Raw genomic sequence first — 19809 nt, 5'->3', positions numbered from 1 at the left:
GTGTGGGGTTGCTTTTCAATCTAGGGAGAGGTGTTTCTCATAATTCTGCCCAAAAACACTTCCATGAATAAAGAATGGTATCAAAACGTCCTGCAAGAGCGACTTCTTCCAACGAGCCATGAGCAATTTGGGGATGATCCGTGCATTTTCCAGCATGATGGAGCACCATGTCACAAAGCAAGAGTGATAAAGAAGTGGCTCGAAGATCATTACATTGAAATTTTGGATCCGTGGCCAGGCAACTCCCCGAATCTCAATTCCATAGAGAACTGAGAGAATACTGAAGCAGCAAACTTTGCAAAACACAAAATTTATGTCACTGCCAAAACTTTTGGCCATGACTGTACTGTCACACTCTATACATCTCAGGAGAATTATATACACCAGCAGCCACATGCACATCACTCAGACTGCTGTGAGAGTTGAGAGCCTACCATCTCTTGACATGCCCACTGCTAAGCATTTCTGCAGGCGACAGTGCTGGCAGCGGTTTCTGCTGGTACGGTCGATCAGACAGCTCTTCTGCCGAGGACATGAATATGACACAGTGCCCTGCTGACTCCTCCTGAAGAAACCCTGAAAGAGAGAGCGAGAACACAACAATAGGTCACCTCTAGCTTGCATCTTTGAAGTTCGCATTGCAGCACATCAGAATGATTTATTAACTCTTTAATTAGTACAGTAACTAAATAGGGTTTACACTGCATATTTCCATGCAAATAACTGACTTTTAAAGGAATGTCACAAAATGCGCATTTTTATGCCTCTTTCCAGTGCAGCGGTGCATTATGGGAGCTCCAAATGAACTCATATGAATGAAGAATGCATGAAGTGTAAATGCCTCTAGAGCACTCTAGTGAGCACAAGCACCTTCTGTGGTGGTTTGTGCCACTCTCAGACAAGTATAAATAAGGCTTTTGATGTGCATTGTGAACGCAAAGCAGTGTGATTTTACTTTATTCTTAATTTTTTTGAAAACATTTTGGCCATTACAACATGACTGAAAGTGAAAAATTTGTGACAGAAAAATATTATACTATTTGTAACTGAAAAAAAAAAAAATCTACACCACCATTCAAAAGTTTAGGGTCGGAGGTTTCAGCATCATTACTTCAGTCGTCAGTGTCGCATGATCCTTCAGAAATCATTTTAATATGCTGATTTGATGTTTAAGAAATATTCCAAGAAATATTATTATCAATGTTTAAAACATTTGTGCAGCTTAATATTTTTGTGGAAACCATGAATTTTTTTTAGGATTTTTTGCTGAACTGAAATTTTAATTTTTTCTGTAATATTATAAATGTCTTTAATGCAACTTTTGATTAATTGAATGGATCCTTGCTAAGTAAATCTATTTAAAAAACACTTAATGACCCCAAACTTTTGAATGGTAGTGTATAGTCTAAAAATTATGATCATGATTATAACAGCCTTAATTATACATTAAAAAAAACTGATAGATGCATTGGCATCTTGCTGAAAAGACATAACAATGAGATGTGTGTGTGTGTGTGTGTTTTTTGCTTTGTTTTTTGGTTGCCTTACCTTGCATCCCTCACATGTGATGACACCATAATGTATCCCTGATGATTTATCTCCACAGATTTTACAGGGAATACTCTCAATCTGAGCTACAAAGAGACAGAAACACACTTTCAGCAAAAAAACAAATAAATCACATTTGTCTTTGCTACAATATTTTCTCCTGTGTCAGCTTAACATGCAAAGACAGCTTTAATTAAGACATTTGTTAGTAATTTTCCTCAGGAACACTGAAGCTTTTAACATTTCTCTGTTTGTTTGAACGGTCTAACCAGCCCAACATAGCAACACTGGCTCAACCGGTGGCATGAGTTTGCGCCAAACAACCAAAATCAGGCAGTGTGCTTTGGAAACTTGTTTGGAAAAAATTGCAATTCTATTTAGTGCTGCAGAAAAGACTAAATGCAGGTCTTTGAGTACAGGAGAACCATTATCAATCTCAAATCAAAAGGACACTGATAAAACACTGTTTGACAAAGCACATCTGTTTTTGTCCTTTGAAAACACTCTTTTCTTCCTTTAAACTGATCAGCGGAGACCATAATCACATCAAGACTAATTCCACAGCTCCTGACCTTTGAGTTTGCTAATGCAGAGAGAACAAGGCCTGAGGTTTGTTGTGCAGAGTGTAACCTCAGGCTTTAGCTAGCAGAACAACGGTGAAAACATTTAAAAAGAATGAATCGAGAGGCAGCACCACATAAAACACTCCATTTATTCAAGCAGAAAAAATGGCCATGACTGTTGAAATCACCCACGGGACTGACATCATCTGTAAGTACAATCTGCTCTTCTAACATCCAACATTCATTTGGGTAACTACAGCATGACAATGCCATCCTCCCTCAAGCCACGAGCTCGCTTTACGACAGTGCCGTGGTGCATTTCGGTAAATATCAAAGTCAAGATGCACTCCTAGTTGGAGATGGCGTCTGCATGCGCTGGATTGTGTGCCGTAGTCGTGCGCGAGCCCCTCAGCGGCTCAGCTGCGGTTGGTTGTGGAAAAGCACGCAGAGATTGTGTGCGAGGCTGTTGAGAGGGGAGCTGGGGGAATAGAGCAAGAGGAGAAATCCATTTAGAGAAGAGCGATGCAGTCGTTCCGGCAGCCCTGAGGCACATACAATACAGGATGAAAAAGTAAAACGCAGCTCATCACCATCAGAGCGTTCTCTTTTCTCTCTTTCTCTCGGTCACATACGCTCAGACTCGTATGTTTTTTTCAGCTGCGGACTCTATTTGCAAAGGACCAGAGCAGTTTGAGAATGACTATTTTCTCATGATTACAGAAAGGGCTAATCCCCTTTGGTTCTGCATGCCGTATTCATTAAGGGCATCCTCACTCTCTCTCATTAGATATGTAAAACCAATCGGCAGTAATTAGCTACTCTGAAGCACAAAACGCTAATCTGGTCTGAATTATGGATTAATACATCAAAGGCACATTCTCCCAGAGCTGCCGCTGAAGTCTTGCAGCAGTAGGTACCGCTGTTCGGCTCTGATGCAAGAGCACGGCTTACAGAGCTGCTATTTCAGACTACAGAATAGGAGCGTTCACGAGGGCCATATACAGATGAGGATTGTGAATGCATGAATTCTGGGTTTGTGTAAAGAGATTCGATTGTGGTGGATATTAAAGACTGATTAATCTGTAGACCATTTTTGAGATCACTTCAACCATGAACAGTAGGATAAAATGCCCTTGTACATCTTCCAAAAGTCAAAAATCTAAAAATGCACACGCACATAAAAAAAACTGTATTTTATCAAATATTATACTATTAATATTGCATTGCATAATGCGACTGCATATAAAGAATATTTTATTCATAATTTGTCCAAATATGTTTTTAAAAATACATATATTCTAATATTATATAATTTGATTTAATATAATAATTTACTATACTACATATACACGCTATATAAATACACACACACATGTAATATCTTCTTAATATTTTGTAAAATACAATTTTTGTAGTGTGTTTATATATTATATATTATAATAAAATATACACACATATTACCTCATTTTGTGAAATATAGTGTATATATATTTTTTACTATTATATATTATAATAAAATATACACACATATTACCTCATTTTGTGAAATATAGTGTATATATATTTTTTACTATTATATATTATAATAAAATATACACACATATTACCTCATTTTGTGAAATATAGTGTGTGCATATAGTATAGGATAGAATGTAGTATAATATCATACTATACTGAATAGTTCAGTCTGTCAACAGCTGCATCTTCAGATTTTCAGTCAATATAGGAGACTGAAAAACCCCTGTCCACCACTAGATTTTTATCAATTCATCACTTTTACAGACAAGCACCTACAAGCCAACCAATATTTTACAGGTGTGTATCATAATCCGCAAACACAGACTTTCACACACACAGAAGACTTCTGTTTGCAAGTGTCGCTTCCTCCTCATGAGATGTTGTGGTTTAACATGCTTGGTTTCTCTCCCGGTGTGAAAGTGCTGATGTGCTGCCTAAGTAGGAAACATAAAACACAGCACCCAACCAAAGTCAAAGCCTGCAGATACACACGCGCACACACACACACACACACACGTTCCCTCCCCCTTCACTCCCACCCTTTGGGGTTTTTGTAATCTGTTGACAACACTGACTCACATCGGGTTGAGATAAACACTCCATCATAACAAAGGAGAAAAGAACATTCTGGCACATATTAGACTTAAACTGAGCTTCAATAATAAAAGGTTTTTGCAAACACCTAGACATTATATCATTATTTTCTTATTAACTAATACTCATTCATTATCTGTAATTAGGGTGAAACGAAACATAAAAATAAACCTATTATCTGCTCCAAGAACAAACTAAATGGTGACCAAGCCCTTTAAATTCTACATAATTAACTTTCACGCTTAACCCTAACAAGACTCTAAATTAACCTATGTGTACGTGAGCTTCAGTTCACAATCCCGCTAAGTCAACTCAGGGTGAAATCTTATTAACCTTTAGTCATGATGTCAGTAGGTCAGCCAAGGAAAAGCAGTACTTTCACAACAATCTCTAGCTTTGTTCTTAGACAAAAAGATGGTTGATAACATAACACTTTCAGTTGATCTGAAAACAGTGTAGGACGACACGTCTGAAGTGCCAAAATAATCTCTAATCTCTTTGAAAGAAGCAGCGGAGGCTCGCACAGATGTTCCACTGCCCTATACCTTATCACTAATAGATAATGACAGCTGCCAGCAAGACTTTGCATTGCCTGTGTGTGTGTGTGTGTGTGTGCGCATGGCGATTCAGAGTTGGGGGTGGGGGGATTAAGTAAAACACAGCCGTTGGTGGAATAAACAGCCAGGCGCTCCTATGGCAGTCCACCCCTACCTTCCATAAATAGGTCAGTGGAACAACATTCCCCAATCATCCAGCATGGCAACATTCCCATGCCGTGCCAAACATCCAACATGGCCGCCCATGTATGAGCTGTCAGAAAGACGCCATCGCATTGCATCACATCACATCACACACTTACTGACTTAACTTATGCTCACGGCAGTTTCAGACTGACTGAGATGTTCCCTCAAACACACACATGCTATAATGCGTATTACTACAGATCATAAAAGATCTAATATTCACTTTGCAATTCAAAATCATAAAAAAAACATGTAAATGAACATGCAAAACAGTGCACTGAACAGTCCATGCAATGTTTTGAAAACAAAACTGCCACATTATACATGCAAGAAGAGACATTAAGGGCTGGAAACATTAAAGAAACATTAACACAAGCTTATGCACTCATTCTCTCATGTGCACACACACACATTTCCACAGCTGTCCCGACTTGGAAATCCCTGTCCTACCTTTCATGGCTGTGATCATTAAGTACATCCTGAGGCTCTGTGGCCACGCTGAAGACCGTCAACAGCCTCGTCTCAAGAGCATGTGCAGGCTCGGACGCAAGCGTTGTGCTGCTGACTGACGGGAGCGCTGCTGTGCCTCTCGCCTCTACCGCATGAGAATCCATGTGACTGTGACATAAGGACTAAAACCCTTTCTTCCCGCCCCTTCAACCCTTGAGTGACAGCTTTGTCATCCAATGGCTGAATGGTTCGTTGAGTTTTAGTTGACTGTGTGGTTTAAAGGGTTAGTGTTGACTCTCACTTTGCACTGCTGTGCAATGTGTTTTCATGATACTTTACTGTATGCAGGAAGTTGTCTGCAGGTAAGGCTTCAAAGTGTCAGAGCAAACTGAAACACTTTCTCTTCCTCCATGAGAGTGTTTCACAGTGACACACAGGGCATTGGTTGCCTGTCGCACTTATCACACCATCTGTAATGATTGACTTCTTTGCTGATATGTCTCACTATTATTACTTAGCACATTATATATTACAAACTACAATGCATCTAAATGAACTTAAGACATATACAGTGTGATGGATAAATGTTTTGAGGTACACTCTGGAGGTATTTTGTAGCTCTTCTAAATGCATACACATATACATATATTTATATATAGAGAGATTAAAATATTAATTTTATTTAATGCATTTTTTGTATATTTTTTATTTATTAAAATAATCTTAAATTCATGCAACCAATTTACTCAAATTACTGTAATTTACAAGTGCATGTATATTTAATGCTACAATTATATTGAAAGCATATACATGCCAAATTAAAATGTTAATTTAACTATATGTACATAATTAACAAAATATATTATACAATGTAATGTAAAATAGACTAACAATTATAAATTCTAAATGCATTTTTCATTTTTTAAAATAAATGTATACATTTTATCTGTACATTTTGTATATGTTAACTTAATTTCATGTACATAATTGTTTATATAATATATTTTAGATTTACAAAAATAATATCTTAAATTTAAATTTAAGTTAATTTACTCAGGTTTGTGATTTTACTAATGTACTGTAAGCAATTTACAAGTGTATGTATGTTTAATATATGTGTATGTATGTTTAATACAATATATGTTGAACATACATACAGAATTTTGATAACATTCATTGTGCAAAATTAAATTCTAAATTGTATGTACATAATTTTAATATAACATATTGGGATGCACCGATACCACTTTTTCCAGAACTGGCCGACACAGATACTTTTATTTTTTGTACTTGCCGATACCGAGTACCGATAACTGTATTTTCATTGCATATGGATTTTAAAAAAAATACTGGGTACAGAAACCAAAAGAATATGTATAATATTAATTGGCTTAGTTCATTTAGCAAACATATATTTCCTTCAGTTATTTTCACACATAATTATGCCCATTAAAATGTATTTCAAGCTGTATTTCAAGTTCAAGTATTTCAAGTTGTTTACAAGCTTTTGTAAATATTTTTTTCCTCTATGGCATTTCATTTTTAATTTAATAGCACATTAAAGCTGCTCCATTGCAGCGGCTCAGTACTGTAATCACAAGACGTTTTCCTGTAATAAAGTACGGAACCACTCATTTTCCTATAGCCTACATAAATCTTGTAACAGTGATGAACATATTTATGGACATATGAAACTTAAGTCATGTTTTTTTTACACTGATCTATAATAGAGATATATATAGATCAGTGTTTTTTTATCATCTGAAACGTGCTGCGACTTATATTCCAAAGCGACTCATATAATGCAATTAACATCAACAAGCAAAACATGCAACGCACGTACACATCTGTATTGGTGCAGATGAGAGAGACGCGTAGCCTAGAGCATTTCACAAAGACTGCTAGTTTCACTTTCACTTTAAATAAATTGTGTATGCTTGACGTTTAAAATAAATGTTGTTTAGAGTGAATGCCGTATAGTTTTTGTTTGATATATATTTAAGATTTAGTTGTAATACATATGATTCATGTGCTAAGGCGTTAATATACAATGTTTAACATTGTATTAATTACATACATGTACTTCTTAGACATTCTTAATCTCTAATAACTCCATTCTGCTGTCTCTGGTTCTGTGGTCTGTGTTTCTTTGTCTTAACACAGCACTGTTTACATGCTGTATGGTATCAGCGTTTAGTATGGGGGCATTTTAACGAGTACGAGTAAAAGAGTGCAGTATCGGGCCCGATACCGATACCAGTATCGGTGCATCACTAATAACATAATAATCAAACAGAATATAATGTAACAAATTAAGTTATCATAAATTATTTTTTATAAATGTATTTGTATTTTTCTATATTTCATAGGCTATCAATAGATTCACAATTATCAGCATTATACCAGCCATCTGTCATTAGACATAATTATCTGCATCAGCTAATTAAAAAATCCCATGTTGACCGACCACTAGTTAAAATCATTATTGCTTTTTTATCCCCCACATAATACAGTCATATATAGTAAAGTCATCAGCAGCACAGCAGTGATTTGAAATTGCATGTCTTTGCCTACAGGATAACTGGCATATTTGAAATTCTACCCATATGTGTGTGTGGGGTACAAGCACACGCGCATGTAGCCTTATACAGGTCTGGCTGAATCTGAGGGGAACGGGCCATCTGAATGCTAATGATCTGGCCAGGGCCCAGCACAACACACAACACCCTCTCCAATTCACCATGGCCAGAAGGTCTGCTCAAAGAAGAAGGCACACATCTAGCTGAACCAAGCATCGTCAAAAACCATCTCTGCGGTTGTGAAAGTCACTATTACGCAACACAGAAGCTGTAGGTAAGAACCTGCTGGCTAACCTCATTAGGCAACAAGTTTCAAAGATGTGACCTTAAACGACAGTTCATTTACTCAAACTCCAAACCTGTATGCATTTCTTCTGCCGACAAGACAAAACATTACAGATTTTTTGTTTATTCATCTTAGTTTAATAATGTCCCCACCCCCCAACCAACCAACCAATCACCTCACAGACCATAGTTTCAGAACCGCTTTTCTAAACACAAGCCTCTCAATCCAGTTTCTTCTAGAAACGTCTCCCACATGCTGTCCAACTGAGGACTGAATAGCTGAAATAGAGATGCTGGAGCTGCTTGTGCAGGTCTCATGTTTCACGGGCATGACAGCAGTGTGAGGATGGGGTTCTGTTGTGCGAGCCACTCTCTCAGAGAAATTCATCCCTCTGCAATCCTGAACACATCTCTCACTGGGCTGGGTTTAACTTCAGCAGGACAGACATGCTAATGCATGCTCCCAGCTGCTGCTTGTTTGCTTGGTGTCTCCAACACAAACATCAAGACTCGCATACAAACACACATGTGCAAACACCCACAGTGAATCTCACACTGAATTCTCTTATTTAAGAATGACTAAATAAAATTTGAAATTTTGAATGCAATATGAAACTACACGCTGGAATAATACAGCGAATATACTCTTTCTAGTTTATATACACTGTCCTTCCAGTACATTCAAGTACACAAGGGACATCTCATCCAGTAAAGGAGATTTCACATCATTCAATGCACAAACAGGAAGTCTCTGTTGGTAAACCATGGAAACATCCCGCTAGTGTGCAGTTATTTTCTTGAGCAGCTCCTCTCACCTTGACCAACATTTTTCTGTCATGTTGGCAAAACCTTTTAGCATGAAACCAGTATATAAGAAATGGCTCTCTTCTGTTTCCATAAACACCTACATTTATGAAGGGCATATAGGGCACATCAATTAACAAACAAAAAATTACATTTAGTGGTAAATACGGATTCAACCATGTAAATCAAAATTGTTCAGTGTATTTTCTATTGACTATAAGATACATTTATTACAACAGCAATAATAAATAAATTACAAAAAAATGACAAATTGCATTTTATACACACACTTACATATACATACATACAAGTAATTTGTAATTTTTCATAATTTCTCATTTATTATTGCCATTTATAGTATGTGTGTGTGTGCATGTGTGCGTACAACTTGTGTGAGAGAGTGTGTGTACATGGCAAACATGGTGTGAGAGGAGGTGAGAAATATCAGTTACACCACTGGTACACTTACAGTAGGTACTACAACTACAATTATCCTTTTACTTATCAGGAAATAAAACCTTATTGAAAACTGATAGATGTTGGTAGGAGAGCACTTTTAAACCCCTTTAAACCAGCATTTATTATCACAGCCATCTCATCCTAGCATGCATTGTCACCTTCTCACATTAACCCAAAGAATCTGATTAAAGCAAAAAAAAAAAAAAAAAAAGTGGATGTCAATGTGGGTGTTAACATTCTCAGTTTCAATTTTCCAGAAGTTTGGTGTCTCCTCCTCTCTTTAATTACTTTTGTAACTAACAGCCTCCATGATCGTTTGGTCTTAGGTGTACAAATGGAGTATGTTACATAAAGATCTGTGGCCACAGGAGTGTACTCTTACATGAAGACTGTACTTACATGTGTGTGTTTTCTTTGCTGAGGACACATCTGAAAAAGAAAAGCAATAAAATAAATATTAAACAGGGCTTGCGATAGTTCATACTAGACTCTTAAAAAACATTTAGCTTTAAAACATATGGAAAGAAGTCCATGCTTAAAAAGATTAGGATATTAAATTTGGATATAATACAAATGATATTTTCAAAATTCTGTGTTCTGATAAAGTATATAATATATTTATATTACATACACAGAATTTTGAAAGTATAATTTCTTGCAATTAATTGCGCCTAGGATTCTTTTTGTATTTTCTGTTTAAATTTTATTTAGCGTTGGATAAATGGTTTCTGTTGTAGCTTTCCCCCCCTTTTTACACTGTAAAATCCAAACTTGTCTGACTTTTCATGTCTATGCATCATGGGAAAAAAAATAATTCAAATACAAAAAATAATTTAGCCTTAGAAAGCAAAATAATAATGAAAAAAGTATACTAAAAAAATTATAAAATTATACTATATAATTATATGCGTTTGTTATATGCCAACATATTGCTTGTCATGAAAATAATAAAGAAATACTATGTATATAGTGAATAATGTACACATTCATGTTTTTTTAATCGCACAGAAGTGAACTGAAGGCACTCTGTAATCCCAAGCCATCACAGGCCCTGGCTTATGCTTTTACATTCAGGGCAACTCAGGCCAGTGCAGTCAATCACCATTAATCCATCCACTCCCTTTAATCAGGGCTATTGTACTACAGCCAGCTCTATTGTGATGTAAAGTGTCCATCTGAGAGAAATACAATCTGTCATGACTAGTGATACTGTCGAAATGAGATACAAGTGGTAAATGGCAACTGCCAATCAACAAAGCATTAACCAGTGATTTGTGCCAAATGAATTTCCATCTGCTTGTAAATTAGACTCAGTAATAAAAGAGTTCATGTCCAACTCACAGCACGCAGCATGAGGCAAATGAGACACTAGGGGTGGGCGAAATAGCCTCAAAATTATATCACGACATTTCAAGAATATTTGCGATAACGATATTTATGACGATATAGAAAAAAAATGGAACGTTTTATTGGTGATTGCAGCTGGCAGGCAGCAGCATTTATTAGTGCAAACAAAATGAATGGCATTTTCCATCCTTTTCCAATGAGCAACTGTCATCGATGACAAAGACAAACTACCTAATTTGAAGTGTAAATCTATTGTCATAAGGTGGCAGCAGCAGCTGTGTGTTCGACTTGAAGCAGACCGATCAGTGTATGACGTCAACATACCGTGAGAGTGACTTACCCCTTACCCCAAAAAGGTGGCAAATGATGGGAACTTTTTTTAGATGTTAGACTGAAGAATTCATTTCATCATGGATGTTATAGTGATACTGTTGAAAATCTCAAGCAGCTGTATTGATATATGTGTACTGTACATGTTAAATGACTGAAGGATCTTAAAAAGGAGCTTATAAATTGCTTGAACCAGCATATTCATGAAACTGATGATGTGAAGAGCTTTCTCTTTTCATATCTTATATTCAGCTGGACCACAACAAACGTTCTGGCTTGAGGCTTTTGAGGAGGCACATTTATTATTCCTCTCCAGCTGAAAATCTGAACGATGAAAAGAAAGGATCTGACTGCAAACCTTTATTTATCCATCTATTTATGAAACGAAACAGGAGAGGTGTAAAAAAAATGATCCCACTTTGTCTCGTTCCCATCTTCGCAATGCTATGCAAGAAGCGGCTTCAGATCTGATGATGCTCAGCAGCGAAATGACAGCGAATCGCCTGTCGTTGTTCTTTCCACCCATTTCTAATTGGTTTAACTCCTCGGTCTCAGTCTCAAACAGCCTCCCCCTGAGTCTCTTTGTTTCTGTCTGTTCACATTGAAATTTCCCTGTAATTCTCCTTCCATGCTGTGAAGAACAGAGAGCATGTGGATGTGCATGGAAAAAATGGCTGAGAGTTGAGAGGATTAGACCACAATAACAATGAAACATTACAGAAAGCAAAGGTCAGACGGACGGCTTGTACCCAGTGAAATGTACTTGCGGTGAGATTATTTGCCGTCCAGATTGTTGGGTTAAAAAAAGATTCAAATCAATCATCTATCTATTCGCACATATGTGTGTGTGCGAACAGCAGTCAGTTTGTATGTATGTATGTATGTAAAAAAGTCTCAGATTTCAGATTCTGTCCATTGTATTGCAGTATTCAAACAATAAATGCCGTTTTGGCGCTGTTTAATGTGGAGTGACAGATCGCTGTATATATACGTCAATATAACATCTTGTAAACAATGTCACATAACGTCACATTTACCTCATTAATCAGATAGAAAAATAAACTGTAGAGAGGGGCATTTTGCTAAATATATGCACCATATAAAATATTCATTATAAATTTGACTGTTCTTCAATGTTTATTTTATGTTTGAATAAATCCATCAAGTTTTTATGACAGCCACCATTATGTTTATATTTAAAAAAGTGATTTGAAGTAGAAATATTATTATGTAATTGTAACTTTATTATTTTAAAAACTGGTTACTTAGTGTAATTTTAACAAATCAGTCAATTTTAACTTTCAGTATTATTGTAATGTAGTACCAACTGACTCTCATGTATATTATATATATATACACACACACACATACATACACTCACTGCATAAATGCAGCACCTACACAATGAACAGACTGAGACAACACAACCCACTTGGTTTCAAAATGTGTGTCAGTTGGCGGGATTCAGGGTGCATACTGGGTTATTACATTTTTTAGGATGGCTTTTAGGGGAGAACATGTGTGCTTTCAATCTTTGAGAGATTAATCAGAGCTGAAAGACACAGAAACTGCCTCAGGATTGAGGTAAAACTACTCATTTGGTGAATTTCTCAATCCTGTTTAAACCGGACGCTGAGAGGATCGACATCATCCAATAATGTGCCAAATAAACCTTGTTTAACAATGTTAAATTAATAGATTTTCAATTTTACTTTAAACAATTAATAAGTGTTAACGCCGATAATGATTGTGTTGACGTATGTTGTAGTGAAACAAACAGATGGTCTCTTCAGTTCAAACCCTTGGGGGTCTGATTACTTAATTCACTGATGTTATCAAAACCAAACACAACACGAATGTGTACTTGGAAACATGGAAACACACACGGCGTAAATAATAAGGGAGCTAATGGGACACACCTAGGATCAATAGAACTAAAGGGGGAACACCTGGAAACACATTAAATAATTATAATAATGACAGGAACGGGAAGGACCAAACAAGGGCATAAACATAACACATGGGAAAACCAGGACATGGAACACGTGGTGAGCAAAACACAAAACAGAGTCTGACATTACTCCCCCCTCCCGGAAGGAGAGGCTGGTGCAGGACTGGGACACAGGGAATACCTCCAGGGCGGATCAGGCAGTCCAGGGTGCCATGGCGGCACAGGGAGCTCAGGGGCCATGGCGGAGCAGGTAGCTCAGGAGGCCATGGCGGAACAGGGAACTCGGGGAGCCTGGCCTCGGCACTTGGCCTGTCTCCACGGACGGACCCCTACTACCCCCCCCCCCCAAAAAATCCTTGGGGAGAATATCGTCTTTAGAGGCCCCCCGTAGGCCTAACTCGGGAACTGTGGCCCTCCCTGGGCCTGACTTGGGGACTGGAGCTCTCCTTGTGCTGGATGTGGGAACTGGAGCCCTCTCTGGGATAAACTCGGGGACTGGAGCCTTGCACACTCTGGGCTAAACTCGGGGACAGGAGCCCTCATTGAGCTAAACTCGGGGGCTGGAACCCTTTCTTGGCTAAACTCGGGAACAGGAGCCGACACTGGAGCGAGCTCTGGGGCTGGGGCCGGGGCCGACTCTGGAGCGAGCTCTGGGGCTGGAACCGACACTGGAGCGAGCTCTGGGGCTGGAGCCGACACTGGAGCGAGCTCTGGGGCTGGAGCCGACACTGGAGCGAGCTCTGGGGCTGGAGCAGACACTGGAGCGAGCCTAGGGACTAGCACCAACTGCCTTCTCCTCCTTAGATTCCCCTTTAAGTTCGCGGTGAAAGGTGTGGTCGGCGGACTTGACACTGGAGCGGCTGGCGGGCTTGACTGAGGAACGGCCGGCGGGCTTGACTGAGGAACGGCCGGCGGGCTTGACAATGGCGCGGTGAAGCGTGCGGCGGTTTCCATGCCGAGGGGAGAAACAAACGGGAAACAAAATATTTTCAAAAACCAAAAAACAAACACGGGGAGCAGGGGCGCCGCTTACTGTTTTGGTCTGGTATTCTGTCACGTTCGCTACTGTGAGGGAGCGCGGAGCAAGGAACAAGGAGACGTGGAGTACATCAACAAGGAGACTTTATTAATCCAACACAAGGGAACCAGGAAAACACACATAGCAGGAGAGGTTGACATAAACAAACATTCAATACCGGACCAGGAAACATGGAAACACACACGGCTTAAATAATAAGGGAGCTAATGGGACACACCTAGGATCAATAGAACTAAATGGGGAACACCTGGAAACACATTAAATAATTATAATAACAACAGGAACAGGAAGGATCAAACAAGGGCATAAACATAACACATGGGAAAACCAGGACATGGAACACGTGGGGAGCAAAACACAAAACAAGGAACAGAGTCTGACAACTTATGTGATTTTGAGTTATGCAGAGTTGAATGGGTTCATGCAAGGTTGGTTAAGTTCACTCCCACTCACCAAATAGTTTTGAGGCCCTGCTCATATGAGAGGAAATAGATTGTCAAAGTCATTTGGTGTCAGAAACCTAATGAGAGTTTGACACAGTGACTCTGTAAACCAATTGAAGAGCTTATGACTCATGGTTAGAGTTGCACTTTCCTTTGAAATGGATATCATTTTTCAGGTGAGCTGACTGTGTTGGGGGTTAGTTAGGGATGCGAGTACATAAATATTTGAGGTTTTAACTTGGAAACACTTAGGAATCTGATATGGTTTATTCATTTTTCAGGCTTAATATTTAATCAGGTTGGGCCAGTATTCTCACCATGTTTAAGAACTGATGTCCCTATCAGAAATGCAAAAATTTTACAAAAACAACCTTTGTTTTTTATGAAGAAGTCCTGATGATGCAAAGTCTTTTGTTTGGTATGACTGATGAAGAATTTATAGTGCTCAAAGCACAAAATCCATGATAAGAAGGATCTTCAAATCATTATTCATTTTTCAGGCTTAATATTTAATCAGGTTGGGCCAGTATTCTCACCATGTTTAAGAACTGATGTCCCTATCAGAAATGCAAAAATTTTACAAAAACAACCTTTGTTTTTTATGAAGAAGTCCTGATGATGCAAAGTCTTTAGTTTGGTATGACTGATGAAGAATTTACAGTGCTCAAAGCACAAAATTCCTGATAAGAAGGATCTTCAAATCAAAAACATGTTCCACAAAGATTCATTCCCTGAACAAATAACACAAATCCCAAAACCTTCACCTTCATATGCCGAAATTATACATCCCTACAACCTAAGCTGCTTACCAATGAATAAATGAAATGACAAAATATGTGTATAAAATGAATACATATACACTAGTCAAGTCAAGTCAAGTCACCTTTATTTATATAGCGCTTTTAACAATACAGATTGTGTCAAAGCAGCTTTACAGTATCAAATAGGAAAATAGTTTGTCAATAATGCAAAAGGACAATATTAAACACTCAATTTTCAGTTAAAGGCAGTTCATCATTGAATTCCGTGATGTCATCATTCAGCTCAGTTCAGTTTAAATAGTATCTGTGCAATCAAGTCGACGATATCGCTGGAAAATAAGTGTCCTCAACTACATACACTACCGTTGAGCTTGGTAAGATTTGTTAATGTTTCTGAAAGATGTTTTCATGCTCATCAAGTCTGCATTTATTTGAAAAAAAAATAATAATAAAAACTGTAATATTGCTAAATTTGCTAATATATTTTAAAATGTAAGGTCACATGATCCTCAAGAAACATTTCTTGCTATTATTACTTGTGCTGCTTAATATTTTTGTGAAAATCACAATACAGTACATTGTTTTCAGGACTCTCTGATGAATTGAAAGTTTAAAAGAACAGCATTCTACACTTAATCCAAAACTTTTTTAAACAACATCTGTCTAATTATTAATATTAATAATTATTAGACATGTAGTTTTTATTGGAGTTTTTTTTTTTTTTTTACTGAAAAAGCATTTCTTCAAAACACCACATTTTAAGCATGTCTAAATTCTGCTATTATGGGAAACAAAATGAAGCAGTAAAAATAAAGAAAAAAAGGTAAGGGAAACTTTTGTCAATTTTATAATCTAATTCTCTATGTTTTTGCAGGATAACATCAAATGCTTATCTTAACAAAAAAATATATTATTCAGTCCAACACTGTGGGTATTCCAGGGGTCAAAGGGTTCAGACGGACACACATGCTCATAGGACTTGCTTTTCTTACACATGGTTTCTAGTCGATGAGATGAAGCTGGAATGCAGGCCATAATGTTGTTACAACTCCACTCCTCTCTCTCTTGCACTCTGTTTGACTCTTTCAGTCCTCTTTAAACTCTTAACCATGTTAGCATCAGCAAATGTCAGTTACACTGATGACAGGTATTCTCTTCAGTTTGAAGATCACACTGATATTCATGACAGGCTCTAGCACTGGCTGTACACACTCCCTGGGGCTCAAACATACTGATAAACCCCTGAATTCATTAACGTCAAGCAAAAATGAAATATTAAAAAACAGAAATGTTATAAAACGGATAGTTCCGACTCTGGATTTTGATTGGATGAGCTGCGTTGGAAGCCATTGTTAAATGCAGATAAACCTGTAATTGCTGCACATTCTATGTTAATGTGCCAAGTTTCTACTTTGTTTGGCAACTGTAAACAACGGCTAAGCTAATGTACTTTATCACTTGGCGAAAGAATGATTTACTTAGCTGTTATTTATTAGTTGAATTCATTATTAAATGATTATTTATATTTAAAATAAGAAAAGTTATGTGTGCATTTGCACTACACAATGAACACTTAATTTATAGGGCCTCAGACTGTGAAACTGGCCACAAATGCGAACAAAAATTGCATTAATAATTTAAAAGTTACAACTGGCAATCATTGATGATTGTTCATCAGACATCATCTCATTACAGTGCATAGTCTGTGTCAGAAATCAAAAATCTCTACTGGTTGACAAATTTCTACCGTCTCTGCTGGTATATCACCCCTAAGTCAGTCCAAAATGTTTTTATTTTTATTTTTTTTTACAAAACCCAAGCTCATGGTGAGTTAGCCTTTTAAATCTGACACACGCAGTCAACAATTCGTTCAGTGCTGTAACTGGGCTAAAAATGTACTCCCTCACTGAATCGTGAGCCATTTTCCTGCTATTTTCACATTTTCATTCGTATGACGTATATTTCTGGTTTGTGAGCCTTTTTACTAACTCTGTTCATATGAAAAATATGAACTCACTGTTTTGTTGTAATCAATTTTCTGGAGCCATGAACTACCATTAAGTAACAAAACCAAAATGAGAAATAACAGAGTTCATATGTCAACAAAGCAACCTCTGTCGCACAACCCCATTTAGCAGATGTTGTGGTCTTCTTTATATTGACATTCGCTTTATTAAAGCTACAGATAATAAGTGCTGAATTAAAGCCATAACGTGACGGTCCAGAGGAAATGGAGAATGGCAAGCATCAGTCAGTAAAATGGCAGGTAGAGTTTCACATCATATTTAATCGACTCTCCAGTCCATTTCTCTCTCTTTCACATCCTTCACAGTTCACACCACTCTTTCTTTTGTATTTTTCCATCAGTCTATTTCTGGCTGACAAGCTTACAAGAGATGATGATCGCATTTACGTAATAGGCACACAAGAGCACACACACGGACACACACCCACAGAGATCCAGACAGCACTTACACAAACACTCCCACTGTGCATTACAGCACAGCACTGAGATTATGCCAAATTGGGTTAGTAGAGCAGTACTGGGTTACACAGAACAACAATCACACACTGAGGAGGTACGCAAGGGGAGGAGAAGACAATAAGGAAGATAAAGGGAGGGGAACGAGTGCTCATGAAGTGGACTGCCAACACCAGCTCAGTTCATTGCTTATGACCAGCTCTGCATGTTAATCTCTGCGAGTAAAAAGCATGTTGATGTGCCCCTGCCGGGCGTAATGAGGGGGCTATCGGCTCCTACTGCGGAGAGGAAAATAACGGTTATGCACCAAAGGGGGGGAGAGAGCGAGAGATCACATAACGAGATCATGGAGAGTGTGTGTTAGCAGCAGGATAACAGAGCTTAAACCTCCAAAGGGATTAATAAAATCTGGTTTCCAGGGACTCTGGGATATGTGAATTTAAAGGTTTAACTATGCACAACAGCCAGAGAACTGGAAAATATTTTCCTGAGTTTTTTAGTAGCATATTTGTCAAACAATTCAAAAGATAAAGTGGGGTTCAAAAGTCTAATACCTCTTGTGAAAATGCTTCTATTTGTATTTTTATATTAAGCAGAACAACTCTTTTCAGTTGTTTTAATTCAAAATTGCTATAAAATTAAAGCCATATGTCTAAATAAGTTGTGTTCCAAATTTGAAGTTGATATAAAAAAAATTTAGGTTCCTATGCAATTTTGTTTAGGCGTTATACCAAAAATAGCCACCGGGTGACACCCAAACTCCTTTGAATTTTTTTGGATGCATTTTTCTGCCACAAATGTTTAAATTTCTCTTTCAATATTATTTCTATCACAAAACAACCACCAAATATGGAATCTTGAGACTCAGACCTTTCCAACGATATGTATTTTGTCAAGATTATAAAATGTTTTGATTCTAAAAGACCATAATACATTTTGTAATATGACACCTGACATTGTCAGATTTCAAAAAGGTTTTCAAAGGATGAATTTTGAGGTTTTAAGCTTTCAAATTATATATAATTTATGATGATTACTAATACATGTGATAGGGAAAAAAGAAACGAAAAGGTCAGAACTCCTGTTATGATGTATTATCTGGTTTCCAGGGACTCTGGGATATGTGAATTTAAAGGTTTAACCATGCACAACAGCCAGAGAACTGGAAAATATTTTCCTGAGTTTTTTAGTAGCATATTTGTCAAACAATTCAAAAGATAAAGTGGGGTTCAAAAGTCTAATACCTCTTGTGAAAATGCTTCTATTTGTATTTTTATATTAAGCAGAACAACTCTTTTCAGTTGTTTTAATTCAAAATTGCTATAAAATTAAAGCCATATGTCTAAATAAGTTGTGTTCCTGATATAGACCTGATCGACAAGCGCTACTTCCTGCTGATCCAGCTATTGTGTCATTTGTGTGGAATGAGTTCCTCTTGTTGTAACCCGTTTTTATATGCATGGCTGCACGATCGTTTCAGGGCGGAATTGCGCAAGATGTTCACCTGCCATCGACGGATTGGCATCAGGATTCCTGCACACAACTGCGCCACCGCTAGCGTGGTTCTCTGACAGAAAAAGAGCACATCAAGTTAGTTCAAAGACTACTGACGCTAGCAGAACATTTGGGTTGCACACTTTTGGAAAAGAGAAAGTGTTCACATTGGTCCTGGCTGGAACTATACCATCTGTAAGGTTCCTCCACAGGCATCTTGTTTTAGATGGACACAGATGGTCTTTCTTGGATGTCTCCTGTTATGATGTATTTGCTTTGAGGTGCACTCTTGTCATAAATTAATCTATTACTGTTCCTACATAACTTTTAACAACAAACAGTGGTAAAATATCTATTTAGCAGTCTTAGACCTTTCCAACGATATATAGTTTGTCATGATTAGATTAGGATTTAATTGT

At 37.6% G+C, this 19809-nt stretch overlaps 1 protein-coding gene across 2 annotated transcripts in view; it reads right to left on the bottom strand.

Annotated features, from left to right (window-relative positions):
• LOC107750514 (nuclear receptor ROR-alpha-like) overlaps positions 1-19809 on the bottom strand; it is a 43984-nt gene that overhangs the window by 7212 nt on the left and 16963 nt on the right. Inside the window, exons 3-5 of one of the 2 annotated variants that reach the window (XM_016565925.1) lie at positions 9943-9972; positions 1549-1634; positions 435-576 (exon numbers count right to left, since the gene is read on the bottom strand). In XM_016565925.1, coding sequence (XP_016421411.1) covers positions 435-576; positions 1549-1634; positions 9943-9972 — 258 coding nt within the window. Of the gene's footprint in view, positions 1-434; positions 577-1548; positions 1635-5416; positions 5654-9942; positions 9973-19809 lie in introns of those variants that run through there. The other variant, XM_016565926.1, reaches the window with a different exon arrangement.

This window comes from Sinocyclocheilus rhinocerous, unplaced genomic scaffold (assembly GCF_001515625.1).
Source record: "Sinocyclocheilus rhinocerous isolate Xijiao unplaced genomic scaffold, SAMN03320098_v1.1 scaffold19, whole genome shotgun sequence".
NCBI classification, from domain to species: Eukaryota; Metazoa; Chordata; class Actinopteri; order Cypriniformes; family Cyprinidae; genus Sinocyclocheilus; species Sinocyclocheilus rhinocerous.
Note: the sequence above shows the minus strand (reverse complement) of the source record. Positions and strands in the feature narration are given on the sequence as shown.